Source organism: Acinonyx jubatus, chromosome B2 (assembly GCF_027475565.1).
Source record: "Acinonyx jubatus isolate Ajub_Pintada_27869175 chromosome B2, VMU_Ajub_asm_v1.0, whole genome shotgun sequence".
Classification (NCBI taxonomy): domain Eukaryota; kingdom Metazoa; phylum Chordata; class Mammalia; order Carnivora; family Felidae; genus Acinonyx; species Acinonyx jubatus.
Genome location: NC_069385.1, coordinates 34,973,542 through 34,999,880, shown reverse-complemented (window position 1 = coordinate 34,999,880; position 26,339 = coordinate 34,973,542). Strand labels below are relative to the sequence as shown.

Sequence of the window (26,339 nt, the reverse complement as noted above, 5' to 3'; positions counted from 1 at the left end):
ACATGGGTTTCCCAAAATATTCAACATTAATTAACTCGGTTCTTTATTCATTTACTTCTTGAGCCTAGAGCCGGTGTTACTGCAACAAAGAATAAAGATAAAATGTGCTAACAATGAAAAATTTTAAATATATAGGTACATATATAAATATACATATATGTCAATGTGTACATAGATTTTTTTTTCCTGCTAACTGTTGAGACCCTCTTCTCTAAGATTTAAAACATTATGATAGTTATGTGGCAGTTATAATGGATTTTTATTTATCAGAGATTGTCATGTGGAGTCCTGCCATCTATGCAAGCGAAAAACACACTAGCTGCATGCTCAGATAACTTTCAGAACCTTTTTATTTTTTTCTAATAGGAATAATATGGGATGACACTACAGTGTGTTCTTCCCTTACCCATGTAGGTGAGTTCTGAACACACGTTTTGTTGGACTTTCCAAATCAGGATGGACTTCTTAGTACGTTGGGTTACTACAAATCCAACCTCCTCTTCCATCCCTCATTTACAATTTACATATCATTTTATAAAATGAGAACAACTGCCTGCCTTTCTGAAATTTGAGAATGAGCAAGAAAGACATTATTTAACAGTAAAGTTTTGTACTGTGAATCACAAGACTTGGATTTGTTCACGTCCTATTTTCTACAGATCAGTAGTTAACACAGAACAACTCATGTGATGTTTAAAATAGATTATGAGTCGCATAGTAAAATATTTTACTCTTATAGAGAACAGAAATTAAAATTAGGAGCTGTTGGCAAGATGTTATTCCATCAAAAATGCCCAAAATAGGATTTTACAAATATGAAATTGATGCTTCCTATGTTTATTCATTACATATGAGATATTAGGAATATAAGACCTTTATTATTTGAAATAAATTAAAATGTATTTAAACTATAACATTTAAGATGAGGTTATGCTTGCCGGTTTTGCAAAAGCAATCATAAAGTGTGTTTTTTATCCGCAACCTAAGGTGTAAACCTAGCTAAATGTGATAAGCACACCTTAATTCTGTAAAATATACATCTTTCAGCCACTTGGTGAAAGCTGAGGTCTGAGTTTTCATCCTACATTGACACTGATCTGCAGAGATGATCAAGATTATATTTTTTTTAATATCCAGTTGTCAGTAAGGATCTTATCACAATAATGCAGAGGCCCGTATATTGTCACTACAACACGGCTGCACTCCTGTAATCAGAGATGATTGCTAATGGCAATTATTGCTCCCTGTAAATGAGAGTAGGAAGAAGATAGTGAAATGGGGTGGATCACTGTAAAGAAAATGAGACATTCCCTAATAAAAGATGTTGAGAAAACATCCGTTGACCTCCTGATGCTGTTTAATGAGTTATGGCTTTGCTTGTGTGACATGTGATCACCCTCCATCCTAGCCCTTTAAATGCCATCCTCTTTCTGCTCCCACTTAATCCCTAGTGGGACTCAAGAGCCAGTATGTATACTGTAGTTTTCTACATCTCTAAGCTGTCATAGGTTGTTCAAATCAAGAAATCATGGAATCTATAAAAGCAACTTCTGTTCATCCTGTTTGTACTTTATCGGCACCTGTTTTGTTAGTAAAAGATGCTTTGAGACTTTTGTCAACCTTCTTAGCATAGGTCTGGGGTTATGAGATTGTAGAACAGCAACTATCACTCTGATTCTAGGTAGTTTTTCCAGTTACTGGTGCTCAGTCTCAGTGATTTGCAGATCACATTGAGAAAGCTGTGCTATTAATGGGAGGAGTTTTGCTGTTGAACTTTCATATCCAGGATCAGTCTTAATTTTCTGTCAGGCTTTATTTTAAGAATAAACTCCATTTCGTTACAGTTTTCAGTGTTCTAGATCCAAGCAGTTCAATGACCTCGAAGAACAATAGAATCATATGATCTTCAAGTTAGAGGAAGTCTTATAAGTAAGATAGTCAGATTGTCTTTTCTGTGGTGTCCCTGTAACAGACCATCTCCTGATGCCAGGAAGTATATGCTGTCATGGTATGGCTCTAGAACGTTTGAATCCTGGCTGGCCACGTACAAGTTGTGTGACATCATTTCTAGATCTTTTCTAAACCTCATTTCATCATCTGTAAAATGGAAACAAAATACTACATGCATATATGTGAAGAACCTACTCACAAGAGGTGCTCAATAAATTCTAAGCATATTGTCATCCTGGTTATTATTTGACCATTTTTTTTCAAAAACATGATGTTTTGTGCAGTTTATCAGTTTCTGATGAAATATTTAGGTTGGCTGACTTCTGGTTGTCTATAATTATCTCTAATTCTAGGCTCTTCAAGTCACTGAAAATGCCCTTTATGACCACCTTATATTTTCTCCTTTAAGTTTTCAAATGGCAATATTTATAGACTCATAAATGTGATGATTATGACTACTTTTCTCATCTTTTAAATGAGAATATTAATAGTATTTATTTCACAGAATTGCTGTGAACATTAACTGAGATAACGGTGGCAAGAAAGAACATATTGCCTGCTATGTAGTGAATATTATATAAATAAAAGTTACTATCCCATACTATTATAGAGCTTGCAAAAAAGTTTCCTCTTTTTTTTGAAAATATACGCCATTCTTGAGCCATTTTGAACTTGTGTTCTATATATATATACGTATACATATATACACATGTATATATATATACACACATATATATCTATATATATACATACACATACATATACATATAAATGTATACAAATACATATACACACATTTATATATGTACACACATTTATATATGTACACACATTTATATATGTACACACATATATATGCACTTCTGTACAGAATTTTTTGAACATATATATAAGTATTAAAAATTAAGTTAAAATTAATATGTAAAAATTTATATAATATATCAAATATATAAATTATATACAATATATAAAATAACTTGGTACATGAACAAATTCATCAGCCTCATCTAAAGCCTACAGAACCTTTTCCTTTATTCAAAGAAATAACAGGCAAAACAACCCCTTCTCAATCAGTTTAAAACCAAATTTTAGAAGATATTATTTCTACATAATAATAAGTTCTAGGTATATGCCATTCTAAAAGTTTCTTCTTGAAGGGGAAAGGGAAAAGAGAGAAATATAAAACCCATATCCTAGGAACTATCAAGGGCCTTGATGTAAAAGAGTTAAATTAAACCATGAGTATAAGTACTCAAATTGTATCTTTTGTTAGCAATGTATATTTATTTATTCATTTATCCCTATTTTATCAGAGCAGGCAATTTATGTCTCTTTACCTAAAATTGGTTAATGGGTTTGGCCTTTTCAAAAATACTCCATGCACTCATTTCAGCTTTAGCTTCTTTGGTGTGGATGTAGTGTGTGAATTTTTTGTGACAGTAAGCCAGTAGTTATTATGCATGGGGGACTCTGGTAGAAATGCAGTATTTTGTACTAATTGCTAGCAGAACGATCTGTAATATCAGCTGTATGATTTGTCCCTTACATGTGCCCAGCTATAACGATCTGAATTTAGTACCGCATTTGTTAATATTAGACACAAATTTATCCTGACACTTTTATAGGCAAAGCCTCAGAAACATTTAGTCATGCAAAATATAATCATAGTCTTGAAATATTTGCTTTTGCTTCCATGCAGTTTAGGCAGGATCTCACATTACAACCTTATCTCTTACTGAATAGAATGGTTTGAAGAGGTTCTTTTGGGGTCCTGATTATAAGATAGGTGTTTAATTTACACTGAGTTGTTACTGCACCCTTATCAAAGAACAATTGTTTACATAACGTGAGTATTCCATGTCTCTATACTCTCTTCAAAGCTTTGCTCTCATAGTGAATTAAATGTGGTTTTAATTTGCATCCCACTTTTAGTGTTCGTTGCCAGACATTTCAGACTTTTTGAGGGCAAATAAAAGTAACTTGTGGTATAAGTAAAATATTTTGTGTCAAAATAAAATAGCCAACCATTATGTAAAAGGCACATTTCCGTATGTGTTTATCTTATAACTGCATGAACTAGACTTATATAGAAGCTTTGAAAAAATCCCCATGGCTGTCATATCCATAAGTCTCTCTGACCCATTTGGACAGATGTTACTATATTACTTGGAGCATACTATAAAACTTCCTTCTCACTTATGGAAATGTGCTCATACTTTGTTCCCCAAAAAGCGAATGCAGAGACCATAACACATGAGATAATAATAGACCTTTGGACACAGAGACATAAAATGGAACGTATGAATCCTTGGAAGAGCAATTAAATACATTTTCATTTCAACAACTGAAGATGAGGAACCAAAACAGATGGGCAGGGGGTAGAATAAATGAGAGAAAAATCAGTATTTATCATGCCTCTTGGCATTCTAGCTCACCAATTTACTCCGTAGTGTATTACAGTAAATCAGATCTAGTTCTGCATTCCAGTGCTTGATTTATTCTTGTATGAAGTAAAGACTGAGAAAACTCTTCCCTGGAAATTTCGGGAGCCATCAGTGAGGAGCCTCTAGCCACACTATTATCAGTGAATTGACTCCATTTCTTCTTGGAAATAGGTTATCAATTATAAATACATTAGAGAAAGGGTTAGCAAAGGATTCCTGAAGAACACACTGCCCTAAAAAGCATGGCGAGACATCCTATTGTGAAGTATCTTTCAAGATCGTGAAAGTGAAAAAGAGCGTATTGCTTGCTTACATCCTGGGAACATCTGCCCAAAATCCATCTTCACTAGAAGTTGCATGGAACTTTCTTACAATGATGAACTTGGCCTCAATGGGAAAGGAACCTCTGTTACCTTCCTAACTTTTAATGAAATTAATCATCTTTACTAGTATTTGTTTTTAGCCTGTGAATTTCAACTCGTAAGTCCCTGATGTGAGTTTGAACTCTAAATCACACTTGACAAAACTTGGGACAGAGTACCAGTTGTGTGTCTCTGCCACTCCAAAATCCAATAGCTTAAAACAACAACTGTATATATCCTCGGGTTTCTGTAGATTGGCAATTTGGGCTAAGCTCCAGTGGACAGTTCTTTTGTTGTCATGCCAGGGGGGCCTTATTCACACAATGGAGCCACAGCTGGAATGGTGGGGCCTGCCTTTCTCTTGCTCACAGCTGCCTCTCTTCCTCAAGAAGGCTCATCTGGGATTATTCATAAGGCTGCGGGGTTCCAAGAATGTGAAAGCAGAAAATGCTGAACCCCTTGAAGCTGTGGCTCAAGAGTCGCACGGTATTCCTCTGACACCCTCTGTGGGTCAGAGTGTGTCATAAATTCAACCCAGATTCAAGGGGAGAGAAATAGACCCTACCTCATACTGGGAGAACAGGAAAGAAGTGGTGACCATTTTTAATCCACTCCAGAATCGAGCATTGCCTTTATCTGGTCTGTAACCCGTCTGTGTTGTTCCTTTCTTGATAAGATTTTGTATCTTTTTTTCTTGCCTTTCCTCCAGCCCAATAACTCTTTCCTGGGTCAAAATTGAATTACCTCAAAAGAAAAAACACCTGAATTATTTTATGCGGGCATAGTAACAACCATCTCCCGACGTTCGTGGTCTCTGCCTCTCTAATCACAAGACAGTTTTCTTTTACCATTGTTTTTATTGTGTTCTCCTGTTCCTCACCTATCTGTGTGGCTCTCTCATTCCCATCTCATTATCATTTTCTTCCATTTAGACAATTCCTGTTTGACCACTCTGTTTCTTCCTCTCTCCCTCCTTCCCTCCATTTCCCTCTCTTCTTCTAACACTTTGATCTTCTCCAAAATACTTTTTGCTCTTCTTTACAAAGATAGTAGTAAGCAAATATATTTCACTATGTCTGCTATGTGCAAGGCACCATTCCTAAACACTGTGACCAAAGGTGATTGAGGTCCCTTCTCTGGTGTGGAAGAAGCCATAAAGTAATAAGATAGTCATACACGAAATTAGTAAGATACCAAGACAAAGGGAATGCCAGGGTGATTGGGGGAGACGGTAATTTCAGAGTCATCATGGCCTTCCCGTCTGAGGAAGTAACCCTTGAGCACTTGACCTGAACATCCAGGAGCCACATAGGGGAAGATGGAGGGAGAAGTGTCCTAGGCAGAGGAGACAACACGCAAAATGATATCTTGCTTCTTTAGACTAAGCATCCCTGAAGCTTATCATCTCAAACAGTGGTTCTAACCCTGGCTGCATGATAGGATCATCTGTAATCTCTTAAAAATCCTGATTCCTAGGCCTTACCCCAGACCTAAGAAATCAGATGCTCTGACGTTGGAGGTGGGAAGAACGTGGATATCTGCATTTTATAAATCCCCACATGGCTCTAATGTGCAGCCAAAATGGAGACCAACCAGCCAGCAGCACTGCTTTTCAAACACTAACATGTATAGATCACATGGGAATCTTTCTAAAATGCAGATTCTGATCCACTGGATCTAGAGTGGCCCAAGATTGTGCATGTCCAATAAACTCCCAGGTGACGTCACTGCTGCCAGTCTGGTTACCACTAGACCAGAAGTATCACTATTTACCTGAGAGCTTGTTAGGAAAGCACATTCTCGGTCAGAGAATCAGAAGCCAGAACATTCTTCAGATGATTTTGAGACCCACTAACATTTGAGAACCAGACTGTGTCTTGATGTTTAGGCACAGCCAGTTCGGCACCTAATTATGTTGCAGGTTGTGTTTTCTGTGAGGGTTTCATGTAGACAAGCGTGTTAAAGCTTCTCCAGGACTCGCATTGAACTGGGAGCGGGAAGGTGCGATGCTGTGTTCTTTACACTGAGTTTCCATGCAGAGCAAGTTCCCTTTCATTCTGGTTAGCAGAAGAGGAAGAGAACACAGCTCTAGTCCCACACTTTGGCTCCTGCGTCCAAAGCCTCTTTGTTCACTCCGCTGGAGAAGCTCCTGCAGGTGCAGCTGTATGGTTGCAGGTATCACCTGTAAGGAGCTGATTTATTAAAAGCCCTGCTGGGGCAGTTTAATCCCTGTGAGAGGATATTGTAACTCACCTCTAACTGCTGTCCTATCAAAAAAATCACCCTCTGTACTACTTCTCTTTAGTTACAAGCTTCAGTTAAAAGTTTTCTCTCCATTAGGCAGCTCAGGGGAGTGCTGTGAAGAGACCTAATTGAATTCTTGCCAGTTTGGGGCATGGTCCAAACCTGCTCCAGGCTTGGTATCTTCCATGTTATGTATTTACCTCTCTTCTAATATGCATAGTTTTGATACCTCCTTCTGTTGCATATATGCTGGAAATTATAACCATATCCATAAATGCGTATCATCAACACGGTAGGACATGCTCCTTGGCATGGAGAAGCTGCATCTCACTGCTCTGATGCAAAGGGTAGAGAAAAAAAAATTGAACTGAAAACTTCGAACTGACTACGGATATATTTAAAATCCTACAAAAGAATTCATGTCTTTTCATTGTAGAAATCCTACTGCTTATGAAACGAATCTAATAATGAAAAGGCAATCCTTTTTTTTTTCTCTCTAATGACTCTACCACCAGCCCCCCATCTACTACACCAAATTTGAATAGTCCTCTTTCTAACTGTTGGAAATATTATACATAGAACATTAACTTTTGGGCTGCTTAAGGAATAACATTTTCCTGGCCCTTCTCAATAATTTAGCCACAAGGCTGGATGGGGTTAATTAGCAAAGCACGAATTTGTGAGAGCGCGTGGAATGACGGGTGTTCATGGGCTGAGAGCCTAAAGAGGAGAAGTTGGCAAGTACGTAGGTAAGTAAATAAATCAATACATTATCACGAGCAAGAGACCACAAATTATAAAAAGCAAAGTTCTTTCCCTTCGCTTTTTTCTTTAAAATAATTCTTTTCAGTAGCTGTCAAGCTGAAACGTTGTACAGTTTGGGGATATGCGGTGTACCCGGTACTCAAAGTGTGTAGAGACCCAGTTGCTACAGATACTCCACATGCATTTTTAGACACTGGAGCATGTTTTATTCCCTACTTCCAGATGTCCTCTAGATTGCTTATGCGGAAATTTTGGAACATTTATAATGTTGTGTTGCACGCCTTACCTCTCGTACTTCTGCAATATGCTTGTTTCCCTCAAAATCCGTTTGCTCCTCCTCTTTGGTTCCTCAGCTTATGTCGCTGTCCATATTTCAGCTTTCTGGGCAACAGGCATGTCTGCTCTTCTGTTCTTTTCGTTTTGTTTTGTTTTGTTTTTTTTTTTTCAACTGTCATCCATCTGAAAGCGTTAATTATCTAAGATGAGCAGCAGCATCTCTAGCAGAATTATACTTGGGCCATAAAATATTTCATAGCTGAAATCTCTGAACATCTGCCTGGGATACTTAACAGAAGTAAATATTCTGTGTTGTTTCCCTCTCACAGTTTGTGGAGATGAATGCACGGGCCTTCTTCTCGGTGACTTGGCTCGCCTGGAGCAGATGGCCATGAGCGTCAACCTCACTGGCCCGCTGCCTGCCCCATATACGATGCTGTATGGCCTTGAAAATAGGACTCAAGAACTAAAGGTAGGTTGGAGCAGCAACAGCAAGAGCCAGGCAAAATATGACAGAAGCTTCCCAAGGGGCCATCATTGAGAAATTTTTCTTCCCATCGCCACAAATCAAGGAAAGCAGCCAGTGAGGAAATTCAGAGACTTTCTAAAGCAGTACTTTTCAAATTTGAGCACTATAATATACAGATTGCTATAAAGGGAAAGAGGCTTACGTACCCCCAGTGCTTGGCCTAAATCAGCTTTATTATGTTATTTAAATATGTACAAACATAAAATCAGGTATGAATTCCCTATACTCAGAGCTCTATAAAATCAAAACACATTAATCCTTACAAAAGCCTAAAAAAACCAGTAAAATTAAAATTAAAAACATTAATATAAAATAACAAATGATTTTTGCTGAAAGCAAATTGCAACAAGAATCCTGACTACTTCCACACGGGTTCTTTGATCAGTATGTTGCATGTAACTTGTACTATTCCACAATATGAACTACAGAGCCCCTTGCAAGGGGCCCTAAAATGACATTTGGCATCACTTGACAAGTTCAATGATTTAGGCGCTCGATCTGCCATATGATCAAACATGCATGCAAAGATAGGTTTTGAGATCATGTGGTCCTATCCGTCTCTCAGGTGCCCAGCCTGAGTTCCAGAAATGCTTACATTAACATTTAAGTTTCCTGTCAAAGTGAAAGCACAAGATTAAAATTTGGAACTGGAGAGCTAGCAGACCTTTGAAAATACTTCAACAAGAGCTAATTTGAGTAACACTAATCTAAAACCTTGTGGAACCTTCTGGTAGTTGGTGGGATAGGAGGAAACGTTAAGGAAATTAGGGTTTCATCTAATGACAAAATGAAAAGTAACTACTTTATATACTATCAGTCAATGGTCAGGTGTTTTTTGTTTTGTTTTGGTTTGTTTTTTTGTTTGTTTGTTTTGTTTTGTTTTTGAGAAATTCTGGTTGATTTCAGTATTGTTCTTGGTCCCCTGGGGGTTTCATGACTCCTATCCTGTGGTCACTACCCTCAGGAAGCTTACAGTCTATGTACTTAAAACAATAATTAAACAATCAGTACAATCACCATGTGCTTTATAAAAATTTGATTTACAATAGATTACAAAGATTGGAGAAATGGGTAATATTCAGAATAACCAGGGAATGCATTATTAATGAGAGCATCATTTGTGTTGGAACTTGAAGGATAGACACAGTTTTAATAGGCAGAGAAATATTGGCAAGGACTGGAGGAAAAACCTAAGATTTATTCACTAGGCACTGGCAGATATTCTTCTAGGGGAATATATTCTGTAATCTGGATCATGGCCTTTAAGGTAAGCATTATTATTCCTCTTTTCCAGAAGAAGAAACCAATAGTGATGACAGTGAGACTAACTAACACTTACTGGTGATTATCTCTGTGCTAGGCAATTAAGTGACTAAAGTCTTACATGAATTATCACACATAAATCTTACAGAAACTCCAAGAAGTAGGAAAGAAATACGGTATCTTTTATGTTTTGGTTTTGGTTTGGGTTTGTTTGTTTGTTTGTTTTCAGGTAGGGAAACTAAAGCACAGAAAAGTTAGAGACACAAGATCACATAGCTACTAAATGCAGAGCCAGGATTTGAATAGAGGCCACTGTAATTTTAGGGCTGGTGAGGATGAAACCACCTTTGTAAAGCTCAGAGAGAGAAAATGACTTCCCTGGAAGGGCCCAGCCTGCCAGTGATGTGGCCCTCCTGGCCCTGGGCTCATACATGCTCTTGTCATGGAGGCTAAGAGAGCAGGTGAGCAGAGGTGGAGCTGGGAATTCACAAGGCCTGTCTGTTCGATATCAGAAGGCGCATGCTAGTAAAACATAAAGCTAGAAACTGGAGTGGAGCAGGGTGATATGAAGGACAACCTTGAAAGCTAGTCAGCGGAATCTGAGTTTACCTTGTAGGCCTGGCATTCAGGAATGTAAAGAGTTTTATAAGGAAGACGCTGGTCATTTATTTTCCTTATTCCCCCTTATCCATGGTTTCAGTTACCCACAGTCAACCATGGTTCACAAGCAGATGAGACTCCTTCTGACTTCTCACCAGGTCAGTAAGTAGCCTAACGCTCCATGACAGTGCCTGTGTCATTCACCTCACTTCATCTCATTATGTAGGCATTTTATCATCTCACATCATCACAAGAAGGGTGAGTACAGTCCAGCAAGATATTTTGAGAAAGAGAGAGAGAGAGACTACATTCACATATCTTTAATTACAGAATGTCTTTATAACTGTTCTATTTTATTGTTGTAAATTTCTTACTGTGCCTAATTTATAAATTAAACTTTATCGTAGGTACATAGACATAAGGAAAAAATGGTATATACAGAGTTCCTTATTATCAACAGTTTCAGGAATCCACTGAGAATCTTTGGATGTGTCCCCTGTGGATGAGGGGGACCTGCTGTACATGGAAGGAATACAAAGAAAGGAAACTAAACTAGGAAAGCCAATACTTCAGTAGGACATAAGCAATTTTTAAAATAATACATAAGCACCAGATAAAGGAGTAAAGGCCCTATGGGAAGAGGTTCCAATCTGTGGCTGTCACCTAAGCCAGGCGACACAGTACTTCCCGAGGGCTGACTGAGTGCTGGTCAACACAACTTTGATTTTCCTTAAAGCCCAGCCTTTCTTGATTCTGTGTTTTTGTTCTTCTTCTACAATTTATTTAATACCCAGATGCTTGGTATCCTATTTCCATATTTTTAGATGGTAATATTTTACCTCTTTGTTCAGTCCCTTTCCTGTGTCACTGCTCTGGTTGCAGCCAGAGACCACAGAGAACAGAGCCTTTATTGACTCATTGAAACTAGGGACACCGAACACCTTGGGGAATTGGGGCATGTCTCAATAAGAGGGTAGTAGAAATGACTTAGAGTATTTGGGTTTGTGCTCGGTGTTCGGAGGCAGGTTTCAGGAAGTAGGGATTTGGGCTGGGTTAGGAATTAGGGGTAATTGATTCTTCTAATGAATCTTATCTAGAAGGAGGGAAGAACAAGGGAGGCTAACTCTATGTTTTCTTAAGAGGCAGTGGTCACTCAGATTTGACAGCAAATGAATTTTTGGTATTTTTGTGGTCTGCACAGAGACCATGGATTTGTCTGTGTGTAGACACGATTAGGGAAGGGTCTCGTGTTTTCTTTCATTCATCACTGTCAGAGAGTGACCCTGTCTAACGTTAGTGTTCTGTGAGATTGATTACGTTCAACAGGAGAAGAAAACAGCATTGCTATGAGTGGCAGACCAGCTCCTCCAACATTGAGGCCAGACCAGTTAGTTAGTGCCTGGCCAGGTCCCTCTGTCAAAGGCTCCCGTTCTCTTTCTTTCTTGTAAACAGTATCTCTGTTTGGTTGAAGTGGGAGCCTGAAACAATCATGCATGGTTCATCTTGACTATCCCCCTTACTGGCCATGTGGTCTTGTGTAAGTTTTAACTTTCTTGGAGCCATAGTTTGCTCAGACACAAGACAAAATAGCATTTACCTCATACAACTGTTGTAGGAATTACGTGAAAAAACAAAACAAAACAAAAAAGCCTAGCACAGAGTAATATCTCAATACATGACTGCAATTTGTATTACTTGCCAGGATATTCTTCTGCATAGCACTTTGTAGATATGTGCCCAATTGAAATGGTTTCTTTATCTTTTCTTTGAAGGTGAGAAGGCTAAATACCTCGGATATAAAGAGAAACTGTTCTGTTAAATGTTCAACCCCATGATCACTGCAAAACCATTTACTAAAATGTTTATGGAAATGTTTTTCAGCATTTGCTCTCACCTCAGCGAGCCCCAGAGAGGCTCATTCAATTGGCAGAGGGCAATCTGAACACACTTGTGATGGAAATGAATGAGCTTCTGACCAGGGTAAGTTGGGAAGACCACGAATCTTCTTAAAGCAGATAGACCCTATATGTTAATGAAAATTACATCACATTTCTGAAATGCAAATCTTGTCTCTAATTCCCAATTTGGTGCACGAAGTAAATGTATTTTGATCTGCCACTGCTTCCTCAAAGAAAAACTTAGCGTCAAAGAAGTTTGTGAAACTTGGACAGTGTCAAGGACAAAGGCTAAAAATACCAGAGTGACAGCGTATTTTGAAAACTCAACCCAGTCACATGTAAAGTCTTTATCAATTCTGAATTCCAACAGCACTGTCTTTGACTATGTAAGGGAAAAGAAAAACAAATGAAAATACTTAGACGCTTTGATCTCATCACGGGATATTTGCATTTGTATAGAAATAGTCTAAATCAGTATTCCTACACAAAAGAGGAAATCTTTATTGTGAAAATCCAAAGCATTTAAGACCCTTTTAAAAGTTAGAATGTAAAGTCCGTGTTACATTTATCAGACTTTTTAAGGAATTGGGTGTTTTCAACTTTCAAAACTGCAAAAGGGTAAAATTTCTTTTTTGCTGTTAGAGAGAATAAAGAAAACAACAAAATTTCGCCATCTTGTGGCCAGAAAACTGCATGAACAGAAAACTGACCTGTAATTTAGGCATCCAGTCGGATTATCTAAGAGCTTTAAATGGCAAAGAATATTGGAGCTAGAAGCTCTTACATATTATCTAGTTCATTTCTTCTTTATTTAAGAACAGATACCTCACCTTGTGACAGTGAAATGAATTACCGATGGCTACATAATTCACTAGACTCAGGAACCTAAGTGGAACCTAGGCTCCAGATTCCCATTGGCCTAGTACGGTTTCCACCACACAAGCATGCTGCAGGGTTTAGGAAAATTTCTGTAGGGAAATCAAATCAGCTTCTGAGCACAGAACGCTAAACAATGGCCTTGATATCACAAATAGCATATTAAATACTTTTTCAGAATCTTGTACCAGCAAGATACAGAATAGGGTTTCTTGCCAGATGTAGTTAGTATTAATTAGATTAATGTACACTTATCTCCTATTAATTTAATAGTTAATACTTTTGTATTTGTTATGTAAATACAAATAAATAAGAAATTTTAAACCAATCACAGCAAAGTAAACTCAATTCAACAAGCACTTCTGAATGTTCGCCCAAGCTGGGTGTTTAGACGAAAGACACAAATGAAGCTGTCTTTGTCTTCAATGAACTTGAATCTAGTTTGTGTGTGTGTGCATGTTTGTATATGTGTGTGTATACATATGTATTTAAATGTATGGAGAGTAATATAGGACAACTGCATGCAAATATATAATAAAACATTAAATAAAAAGAGGAACAAGAAATGCACCTGAGAAACACATGCAAATGAAATAAGTTAATCTTGTTATGTTAATTAGGGAATATTCCATGGAACAGGGGACATTTCATTTATTCATTCATTTTATCAATACTTATTGGGCATCTACCATGTTCTAGGTACTCTGTCAGAATGACAGACACTGGGGATAGAGGTATAAACAAGCCTGACACAATTATTATCTCAATGATCTGATTACAGCTTAATGATCTAAGCCTGGAAACATAAATATTTTACTAGGAAAGTCGTACCTTTATTATGTGTTAGCCTACATCATTTCATCTCTTCAGCAGACTCTCCAATAGTGAATAAAATTTTAAAAATAGACTTTATATGTTAGAAAAGTTTAAGGTTAAAAGCAAAGCTGAGGGGCACCTGGGTGGCTCAGTCACTTAAGCCTCTGACTTTGGCTCAGGTCATGATCTTACCATTTGTGAGTTCGAGCCACATCAGGCTGTCTGCTGAGCCCGTTCCAGATCCTGTGTCCTCTTCTCTCTCTCTGCCCCTCCCCTGATCATGCTGTCTCTTTTTCTCTCTCTCTCAAAATAAGCGTAAAATAAAATCAAAGTTGATTGAAAGTACAGAGTATTACCATATACCCCCAATCCTACACATACATATCCTTCCCCATTATTAACACCCCCCACTCCCAGAGGGGTACATTTGTTACAATAAATGAAGCTACACTGACACATCATTATCACTAAAAGTTCATAGTTGACTTTTGGGTTCCCTCATGGTGTACATTCTATGGGTTTTGATAAATGTTTAATGACCTGTCTCCACCATTATAGGATCATACAGAATAGTTTCACTGCCCTAAAAACACTCTGTGCTCCAACTACTCACGACCCCTCCTCTCAAACCACTGCAAAACTGATCTTTTTACTGTCTCTATAGTTTCGTCTTTTGCAGAGTATCGTATAGTTGGAATCATACAGTATGTAGCCTTTTCACACTGGCTTCTTTCACTTAGTAGGATCCATTTAAGTTTCCTCCGTCTCTTTTCATTGCTTGATTGCTCATTTCTTTTTTAGCGCTGAATAATATTTTCCATTGTCTGATTGTACCACAGTTTATTTACCCATTCAGCTACTAAAGGACATCTGGGTTGCTTCCAAGTTTTGGCAATACGAATAAAGCTACTATATACATTTGCATACATAAGTTTTCAATACATTTTTGTAAATACCAAGGAGCTGAATTGGTGGATCATATAGTAAAGAGTGTTTCGTTTTGTAAGAAATCACCAAACTATCCTCCAAATTGGCGGCACCATTTTGCATCTCACCAACAATGAAGAAGAGTTCCAATTGTTCCACATCCTCCCCAGAATTTGGTGGTGTCAGTGTTTTGAATTTTGGCCATTCTAATAAGTGTAGAGCTGTATCTCCTTGTTTTAATTTATAGTTCCCTAATGATATATGATGCCAAGCATTTTTTTCATATGTTTATTTGCTATCTGTATGTTCATCATCTTTGGTGAGATGTCTGTTCAGATCTTCACTATGGTCTGAGTGTTTCATCACTTCCAAAATTCCTATGTTGACGTTCTAACTGCCAGGATGATGATAATAGGAGGCGAAACCTTTGAGAAGTGATTAGTTCATGAATGTGGAGCCCTCATGAATGGAATCAGTGCTCTTACTAAAGGAACTCCTATAAAAGAGAGATCCTTTTCCCCCTCCTTGCCATATGAAGACACAGTGAAAAATGACACCAGGAAGTGAGTCCTCACCAGACACCGAATCTGCTGGGGACTTGATCTTGTACTTCCCAATCTCTAGAACAATGAGAAATAAACTTTGGTTTTTTATAAGCCACCTAGTGCATTGTATTTTGTTATGACAACCCAGATGGACTAAGTCTTTTCTCATTTTTTTTTTTAGTTGTGTTGTTTTCTTATTATTGAGCTTTAAGAGGTCTTTGTATATTTTGGATCATAGCCCTTTTTCAGATATGTCTTTTGCAAATATTTCCCCCTGTCTGTGGTTTGCTTTCTCATTCTCTTGACAGCATCTTTCACAGTACAGAAGTTTTTAATTTTAATGAAGTCTAACTTATCAATTATTTCTTTCATGGATTATACCTTTGGTGTTGTATCTAAAATGTTGTCACCATATTCAAGGTCATCTGTATTTTCTCCTGTGGTATTGTCTAGGTGCTTTATAGTTTTGTATTTTACAATTAGGTCTATGATCCAATTTCAGTTACTTCCAATACCATTCTTAAATAAACTTGTTATTTTAGAATAGCTTTAGATTTATAGAAAAGTTACAAAGATAAGACAGAGATTTCCTCCAGGACCCATACCTGGTTTCCCCTACTGTTACTTTCTTCGTATGGTATGTCTTTCACAACTAATGAACTAGTATTGAGCCATTATTATTAACCAAAAACTGTACTTTACTCAGATTTCTTCAGTTTTCACTTAATGTCTTTATATTATTCCAGAATCCCATCCAAGATACTGCATTACATTTAGTCATGTCTTCTTAGACTATACACTGAGATTTAGACTTTCCTTGTTTTTGATGATTTTGATAGTTTTGACAAGTACATATAATTTGTGGGGTGTCCCTCAGTTGGATTTTGCCTCATGTTTTTGTGATCAAAATATGGAGTTATGGGTTTTTGTGGAAAAGACCAAAGAGGTAAAGTAGCATCCGTATCACATCAAATTAAGAACACATGCAATCAGTATGTCTTATTATACTGATGGTGATCTTGATCACATGGCTGAGGTAATGTTTGCCAGATTCGTCTACTGTAAAGTTATTCCTTTTCCTCTTACCACACTGCAAGACCATTTTTATCTGTAAATTCTTTAGATTTTATAACACAAAAAGCCTAGAAATAAGACTGCTGAAAGCAAAGATCTCCTTGATAATGTGAGGATGAGGAGAAAAAATGGAAATCCTCATTTGTGAATTAATCTTATCTCTATCACATTTATAATTAGAAACATAACTTTCATGGAGATCTTAGATACTCAAGTCTTCATGATCAGTTCGTTCCCCATGGTCAAGCTGCTTAATAATCCGAAGGTGATTGATACACATGGCATCATTTCTATAAGATACGATACTGGATATTGGAAATATCCAATAGTATCAGCCTAAGACCACCAGTACCTTCATCTTACAGCCTTATCACCCAGCCAGCGTTTGGGACCAGAATCTGAGAAGTGCAGTAGCCATGATTTCCATTGCCTACGTTAAAGGAGACAGTGCCTTAAACCAGGGGCCCACACTGGAGTTACCTGGGGCTGAGTCTCACCCCCAAAGGGGCTGTGATGTAATTGGCCTGAGGTGCAGTAAGTGCACTGGGATTTTCAAGAACTCTTTGGATGATTCTGATGTCAGCCAAGATTGAAAACTACTGTGGGCTTATAATCACCTGATAGTTCCAGTTCCCTTTCCTCTGGAAAGTTCTTTCACTTGTATAGCCGATGTTTTTGATGCTTCTTTTCTTCTGCTTTGGTGGCCAACCAGGCACTTTAGGACTAACATATTCTTTAGATTTCTTAAAGCATTTGGTGAGTCTCATCCTACATAGCTGGTGTGTGTGTTGCCCTCTCTCCTTCAAGTGCTTATATGTGTTGTGCTCATTTTTTCATGGAGCAATCTAGTTTTATAATGACCTTGGTAAAGAGAATCATATTCTTCCCCAAACTAACACTTATCATGTATTTTATATAATTTTGTGAGTGTGCAAATACTACATAGGCAAAATATTACATAATCCTCTATCTCTTGCAGTGTATTTTGACTTATTGCCATGTGATTTCCCTCTTGGAATATAAGTTCCTTGAGCACAGGAATCATATTTGAACTGCCCTACAATGTGTGTGGAATACTGAGATGTTTTTTGATAACAACTCCAAATACCTCTATAGCAGCTGCTCTTAGCTCCCTCTTCTGTTTCACAGCCAAATTTTTTTGAAAACTTGGGAACAAGTCTTCACTAACTTCTCACTCCACTGAAAATTAGATTTCCTCTCTCTGCCTGCTACTGAACTATTTCTACAAGATAACCAATGACAAATTGGTCACTGAATTCAATGAAAACTTTAATTTACTTGAACCTCCTGTAGCAATTGCCACTCTTGACCTTTCCTTCCTTCTTGACATATCCTCCTCTATTTTTCTTTTAATTCTCTGTTCTTTTATTCTGTCTCTTACTCTGTCCATCCCTTAAAAGTTGGTTTCCTTGGGGTCCAATCATCAATCTACATCTCTTCTCATGTGTAAATTCTTTCTTTGGCCTTTAATTGCCATGCGTATGCTGATGATTCAAAAATCGATATTTTGGGGCACCTGGGTAGCTCAGTCAGTTGTGCATCCAACTGTTGATTTTGGCTCAGGTCATGATTCCAGGGCCATGGAATCAGGCCCCACGTCAGACTCCGCATTCTGTGTGGATTCTCTCTCTCCCTCCTTCTCCTCTTTCCCACTCCCCCGCACTCATGGGTGTTTTTTCTCTCAAAAAAAAAAAAAAAGAAATTTATATTTTCAAGACAGACTTTATTTTCCTGCTTCAGTCCTAGAAACCTAACTGCCAACAGAACATTTCAACTTAAACTTACCATCTTCCTCTTAAAACACATACTTCCTCCTGTTTAGAGCATCTCAGTGATTTATCCTCCAATATTAGGCAGTCCCCCACAAAATGAATGAGTTACCTTTTACTCTGTCTTCATTTTCTTTTTTTAATATGAAATTTTATTGTCAAGTTGGTTTCCATACAACACCCAGTGCTCATCCCACCAGGTGCCCCTCCTCAATCCCCATCACCCACCCTCCCTTCCCACCCCCCATCAACCCTCAGTTTGTTCTCAGTTTTTAAGAGTCTCTTATGTTTTGGCTCCCTCCCTCTCTAGCCTTTTTTTTTTCCCTTCCTCTCCCCCATGGTCTTCTGTTAAGTTTCTCAGGATCCACATAAGAGTGAAAACATATGGTATCTGTCTTTCTCTGTATGACTTATTTCACTTAGCATAACACTTTCCAGTTCCATCCACATTGCTACAAAAGGCCATATTTCATTCTTTCTCATTGCCACGTAGTATTCCATTGTGTATATAAACCATTTTCAGCCCAATCCAATTCAGTTTCCTTGTATGACCTCTCTCTCTCTAAGCCATATTTGACTACAATTATTATTCATATGACAGAGTAAACTCTCTGAATCACGGATCTGATCATGTCACTTTCCTTCAAATTCTACAACAGCTCTCCATTTTGTTCAATATGACATATAATGCTCTCCCATTGTGATGTGATGTGATTCTTGCTTAACTCCCCAGCCTCATCTCTCCCCCAGCTCACAGTCTGGTTATCTGATGCACTGAACATATAAGCCAGAAAGCTAGGAATTTTTCTTGGTCCTTTTTCTTCCTCACTGTACCCCCACTTATTCAACTCATTACCAAATGCAGGAGGTTCCCCTTCTTGTATGGATTTCATCTCCGCTAACCAGCTCTCATTCGATCTCTGTAACCTTTAGTTTGGAATTAACATATTGGCTTTCTACCTATTCCTTTTGCTTTTACTCCTGTTTTCCTTCCACTCTATTCTCTACAGTGTAGCCAGAATGCACTTTTGCTATTCCAAATTTGACTATGTCACCCTAGTGCTTAAACTCATCCTCCCAACTTCTCATTGCTCTTTGGTTAAAGCCCCAAATCCTATCTTTGGCTGCATCTCCCACCACTTGTGCTTCTGGACGTCTGCACTCCAGCCACACTGCCCTTCGGTTACCTCATCCCACCACCATAGAGCCTTTCCATGTATGTTTTCTTTAGCCTTTGAAGTAAGTCACCTTCTCCTATATGTTGTTAACTTCTGTTAATTCCAATGAACCCTTCAAACCTCAGCTCATGGAACCCTGCCTTATGAGTTACATTTAAGGTGTGGTGAGACTCTTCCTATAACTGGCTTATACTACTGTGTTTTTTCTTCAGTTTGTAATTATATAAATTTATTTTCATGATCACTCAGCAAATACTTTTCTACTCCTCCAGACTATGAGTTCCAAAAAGGTAGGAAGTATGTCTTCTAAATATTTTTTCTCACCATGCTATCACCAATATCATGCACATAGTTCAGTAATATTTAGTTAATTGTGAATAATTTAAATAATAGCACTTGAACAACTGGCTGACAGGTATAAAAACTCAAAATAAGCATTGATTTTTAATATGTGTAAAACACACTAAAATCAGGCATATATGTATATTTATATTGAGTTGGATATTTTACTTCCTTTGAAAAACATCTCCTAAATGTTTATCTACAAGGGGAATGCTATCTAATAGACTGAATTATATAAAATATCAAAACTTAGCTTTATTTGCATTGTCTTTTACTGCCTATTTTTAAATCAAATTTAAAGAAAAATTGTTTCTAAAATAATGAAACTAGTTTTTAAATTTTTTAAGTGCCAACAATTTTGTATGTTTACCTTGTTTATATTTTTAAAAGGTTTAAGTTGATAACAGTGTTTTTTTTTTTAATTTCTGCTATTATATTTTAAAAGAGAGAGAAAGTGTATAACACATGATACTTGTTTGGTTTGGAACTTTCAAAATTGACACCTGAAATATTTAGGGAGAAATTACATAGAACTCACTTATTACCATTCCACAGGGTCACTTGGCTTTTCCCTGTTTCCTCTTGTGTTGTGTAATAGCTTGCCTGAGGAGTACTTCACCAACACTTAGACATACAAAACCGGTAGTTTTTGAAAATGACCCTTGAGAATAGCATATAAATGATTAGATCTGAAATTTAATTTTAGCAGGAAGCCATATAAGTCTGCAAATGCAAAAGTGGATGGCATCTAAGCAATGTTGTCTTTTCGCTAGTCAGATTTGCCCCATTAGATTCTAGCTTTAACATAAAGAAGGCAGAAAATGAAAGACACTAGTAATATCCAACCAAGAAAATTAGGTGCAGATTTCAAGAGGCACAGTGAAAACTGCTTGAGCTAAGGCGAGAAAGTAACAGGTATGTTGTTCAGAAGTAAATTAATGCGTGACTAATGGTAATGCATGCTGCTTAATATAAATACTCTTTAAAAAAAAAGAAAAAGGAAAAAAAGAAGAAGAAAAATAGAAGGGAAAAAAATACCCAGTTTAGTGAACTTGAATGTAAAAAAAGGTAATCAAAAGTAAGAGAGAAACACAAGGTATTGCTTAAGGCATCATTTAGAAAAGAACACTGGAAAGATTGTAGAACTGAGGTAAGAGGATGTAAAAATGAGAAAATCACAGACAGAGAATGAAAGGAAGATTGTACAACATAGTAGGATAAATGAGAAGACATTTGTCAAATATTCAAAGGACAAGATAACAGTGCATATCAGGGAAGATGACGAGGGAATGGAATGGTAATTTAATAAAATACAAGAAGAACCAAACTGAATCATATAGATAGCTCCTATCATGTAGTATTTAGCATTCATCTGTAGCATTATCAATAGCCTGTCCTGGATGAAACTTTTGTGAATTTAGCTTTTACAATGATACCGCCATCTATCACCACTCCCCATAGCTGATAGTGCATTTGTCATAAGCTTCCTTTATGGAGTCTCTCATGGGTGGTTTTGACAAGGGTGACTCTTCAGCCTAATTACTGTGTAATAAGACATGACTTTTAAAAATATGTCTCTATGATGTTCTGATATGGATTCTTAAATATGTTAATCTACTAAACCCTAGAGATTATACATTTAAAGTACTACCTAAACTTAAGGAGTGCCCCTCCTCCAACCCAGAATACTCAACTTTTTTCATATATTTTCCTAACCTTCCTGGATGTTAGCCAAATATAAGTTAGGGTTTGATACAGACAAAATATAAAGCTGTGAGATGGAAAATTTGTGTTTTGCCCCCAATTCCCTGTATGTACAAGTTCAGATATGCCACTTAACCTTTCCATACCTTCATTTTCACCAGTATAAAAAGAGGGATCATGTCCTCTGTGTATCTTTAGAGGCAGGAAGAGTAAATGAGACACAAGAGAGTATTATAAGCCCTTCTGAACACACATATCAATCCAAGATACAGTTGAGCCTGAGTAACTCCTCTTTTAGAGTGCTAATACTGTAAGTCAATGCCTTTTTTTTTTTTTTTTTGGCCAAGAACCTCACATTTCCTCCTCTCCTGGAGCACAGCCAAGAGAGGCAGCTCTTCTAGACTCTGCAAGGGAAGGCCGTCTTCTTCCTCAGTAAGCACTGTGCTGGCCCTAAAGAGTTCTCCCTGCTCCCAACCCCAACACTGCCCTCACCAGCATAGTACTTGGAGTGTGATCGCAGGCCACTGTTTAATGATCGTGGGCCCAGTACAAGGATGTAATGTGGTTGGGACTGGAGGCTCTCCTGCCTGGCTCTCCTCCTCAGCACTCAGCTGCAGCTCTTGAGCACAAGCTTCCTATTAGGCTCTGAAAAATGCCCAGAAACTGGCCAGCCATTCACATTCTCTGGCAAGCATAGCACCTGGCATATGGCCAGTTTGAGTGGTAATGGGAAGACATAGAGAGAGAGATTCTTTCCCCTCCAACAGGCTTTAGAACGTCCAAGGAATTTGTAGTTGGTTTGATTATTATTATATCAGCTAATCACCCAATATCTACTCTGCCTGAAACTCTGAGAAATAAAAAGAGGTAAGACATAGCCTTAGCCCCAAAGAGCCTAGATAGATAAGTCAAAACACCTAGCAAAATAATTACCCTATGGGGCGCCTGGGTGGCTCAGTCGGTTGAGCGTCCAACCTTGGCTCAGGTCATGATCTCGCGGTTCGTGAGTTCAAGCCCCGCGTGGGGCTCTGTGTGGACAGCTCAGAGCCTGGAGCCTGCTTCAGATTCTGTGTCTCCCTCTCTCTCTGCCCCACCCCTGCTTGTGCTCTGTCTCTCTTTCAAAAAATGAATAAACATTAAAAAAAAATCAAAATTTTTATGCTAAATAGTCATGAATGGTGATCATGATAGTTGTGTTTGAAAATCTGAAAGAGGGTTCCGCCAAGTAGCCAGCACCTAGAGCAGGCTGGGTGCAGAGCTGCCCGGCAGCACCATGTGGGTCACCCGGAAGACCCTCTGGCAGCAGGATTGATGTCAATGCAGGGGAGACTGTGGAAGAACTGGAGGAAGAGATTGAGTCGGAAAAGGGGAACGAAGTCTTTCCCATAGGAATAATTATTCAGGCAAGGTCCTTCCTGATGATTCTGCTGTAAAAGAAAATGAAGTTGATGGAAAAACCTTGTGGTAGTTATGGTGGCAAAACCCAAAGCAGTGACGGCACCAGCCACAGCCCAGCAGTCACATCCTGCCACCTCGCCACAATTAGCTCCTCCACAGCACTGGCTGGGGCTCAGGTCCCCACCCCCACCCCCACCCTACTTTGGCTCCCACTCCCACACCTGAACTCTTCATGCCAGCATTAACAAGCATCTTCTGAGCCCGAAACCTTCCAGCAATGAAACAAGAAACACCTGCAGAAAAGCTGGCAGAAACACCAGTGGCTACTAGCCCAACATCGACTGGATGGTACATCAGGAGATTCTTCTTGGCCAAACATTCTTTTAAGTTTATTTTATTTTGAGAGAGAGAGAAAGAGAGAGAGAGAGAGCACACTAGAGTGGGGAAGGGGCAGAGAGAGAATCTCAAGCAGGCTCCATGCTGTCATCGCAGAGCCCCACGTGGGGCTCAAACTCGCCAATCATGAGATCATGACCTGAGCCGGAATAGAATTGGGCACTTAACCGACTGAGCCACCCAGGCGCCCCTTGGTCAAACCTCTGTGAAAATGCACCCAGTGCACATGTGAGGGTCTGTCTTGTGAGACCATGATAACTGAGGTCATGTCTATGGGCTGTGGAAACTGAGGTCATGTTCATAGGCTGTGGAGGCCAGCAAATAATTGCGGCCCTGAGAGCCAGTCTCCACCACCCTGACAGAGCAGTGGAACACCTTTTTATGGGAATCCCGGAGGTGGAGGAAGTCAGGCTGTGGTTGCTCCCCCTCTGGTGGCTAGTCCTGGGGCTCCTCAGTGTTCAATGGCTGCACCTGCAGCAATGCCTACATGTTCTGGAGGACATCCCCTTGAAGTTTTGCAGATAAGCCTTAGTTTCAACAGCTGAGGCAAATTATTCAACAAACTTCTTCCTTGTTTCTAGCACCGCTACAATAGGTCAAGAAAATTCTCAACTACCGCAGCAAATTAGCCAACACCAGGAGCATTTTATTCAGGTGGTCGGTGAACCAGTTCAAGTAGCGGGTAGTTGAGGAGGAGGGAGTGGAGGTGTTGGGGAGGAATTGCAGAAGGTGGAAGTGGTCCTGTGAACTACATTCAGGTAATAGAGAATGAGGAATGAGAAGGTATAGAAAGATTACAGGTACTAGGATCTCCCAAAGGACTTGTGATGTGAGCATATTTTGCTTGGGAGAAGAATAAGAACTTGGAGGTCAGTTTCCTTCCACAGCAAAACTTTGATGAAGATTGAAAGGGACTTGGGCTGATCGCTACAATACTTGGTGTAAGGTATGAGATTGTTGGGGGTGGGGATATAGGGCAGATATATATACAGTACGTGTCTGCTTGAATTAGCAGATGCCACAAATCCGTATAGTGTGTAAACTATTACACAACCAGAAATCAGATTTTTTACAGGTCATTATTTCTTCTATAAAAAAACTAGGTAACTTTTTCTGGGTGTCACCTTTTTTAGTGTATTGGATCCAAAAACTTAGTGTAATGCCCTGCTTTATATTTCTTTGACTTAACATTGATTTCTGAAAGAATCTTTGCTACCTAGAACCTACAGTCTCTATTTTGTGGGAGCCCTTGATAATGGCTTTGTGAAATTGAAAGAAATTGGATCAGCTGTAAACAGAAATGTCAAGTTATTGATAGTTATCGTTGCTTCTTCAAATATGTATAAGGTTAATGTGTAAGAAAGCCGATTCTTTCAAGTTAAATAGTTGGTGGGGTTGGGGGGAAAGGAGAGAAGAGGAACTTCTTAAAATGTAAATAATTACTGACATATAAATTTTTTTTGATCATTGAATGTGAGGATCGGTACAAGAATAGGCAGAATTATCTCTCTGTTTACGTGTTTTTTTGGTTTGTTTTAGGAAACAAAATGGGAGGTGTCTACTGTTTACTTCATTGTTGTGTTGCAATAAAAGCTTTAAAAATCACCATTGCATATTTGCTTTGGATGTATCCCTTTGTAAAATTTAGCACTTTGAGGCCAACGGAGAAATGCCACATTCACTCCCCTTCCCTTTCCCTCACCAGAAATGTGTTCATCAGCAAGTCACAAGCTTAAAACTGCTGCCTTTCTTTAAAGCCAGGAAATGCCAATTCAGTTCAGAAGTAATACAGATGTTTCAGAACTGTGTTCCTGATGTTTGTAAATATTTTTCCTAATTAGATAAGAATGTATGACCATTGATGTCATTAGGATTGTATTGCTTTCAAAAAGAGGAGGACAGAAGTATAATGCAGCATCTTGTATTACATTGGATAGACTGGTAAAATCTTTTGGAAGAATTGAAAGATGCAGCTGGAAAAGTATCTTGGAAAATATATAATCAAGATATCTTATGGCATATTAAAAGAAAACTTTTAAGAGCAAAAAAAAGAAAGAAAAGGAAATGTAAGAAAGGAAAGCATGAGCCAAAACAGTTAGGGATGGCTTCATAAAGAAGGTTAGGTAGGAACTGACTCTTAGAGGCTGGATTTATTTTAAATAATTCGAGAGAGGTTAAGGAACAATAAAACAAAAGCTCTTTCTGGAAGTGTTTATAGAAAAATAGGCAATAAGAATGGTAACAAGGTTGGCAAGATGTGTTGGGTAATTGTTTAATCATTTATTGAACATTCAGTCAATATTTGCTAGTAGTTAGGCATCCTTCTAAGAGCTGGATATAAAGTGAAGAGCAAAACAGACCAAGTTCCTGCTCTCTCTTACAGCTTGACTTTTAGTCAAGGAGGTAACCCATAAATAGGGAAGCCTTAAAGTAATTCTAAAATGTTTGGTACTACGAAGAAAATGTTCTGCAGAAATTTGAAAACCTGGCTAGGTGCCCTGGGAATGGCCACACCAGGAAGGGCCACTGAAGCTGAAAAATGACACAAGACAAGGATCGTCTCTGAAAAGATAAGAGAGAAGTTCATTCCAGGCAGAGACAGCAGGATCCCAGAAGGCCCTAAGAAGGAAAGAATTTGGCATATTTCACATGCTAAATAGAAGCTGGGGAGTTTAATTTCATAGGGTCTTAATGCCAATTTTTTTCACTTCTTCTTACCATAGGTCATGTCGAATTCATGACATCTTACTATTGGAATGCTCATATAATCAATCAGTACCGTGTGTGTAAATGATGACTCTTACACATTATTGTATACATTAATTAGGAAAGTAGAAATCAAGGCAGGGGATGCTATCTTGATCATCCAGAATTTAAAAGAGACAGTGTATCAATATACATTTCTTTTTAAAAAATTAGATACTCTCAGCTATTAACCAGAATTGGTAGCCTTCATGGTGTC

The 26,339-nt window shown here is 38.3% G+C and overlaps 1 protein-coding gene and 1 pseudogene across 2 annotated transcripts in view; both read left to right on the top strand.

The window, feature by feature from the left end:
• The window catches only part of LAMA2 (laminin subunit alpha 2), a 606,210-nt gene that overhangs the window by 443,307 nt on the left and 136,564 nt on the right, over positions 1–26,339 (top strand). For both annotated transcript variants that reach the window (XM_053222255.1, XM_053222254.1), the window contains exons 35-36: positions 8,371–8,513; positions 12,315–12,413. In XM_053222255.1, the coding sequence (XP_053078230.1) occupies positions 8,371–8,513; positions 12,315–12,413 (242 nt within the window). The remainder of the gene's footprint in view (positions 1–8,370; positions 8,514–12,314; positions 12,414–26,339) is intronic.
• LOC113598444 (UV excision repair protein RAD23 homolog B-like) lies at positions 16,406–25,437 on the top strand (annotated as a pseudogene).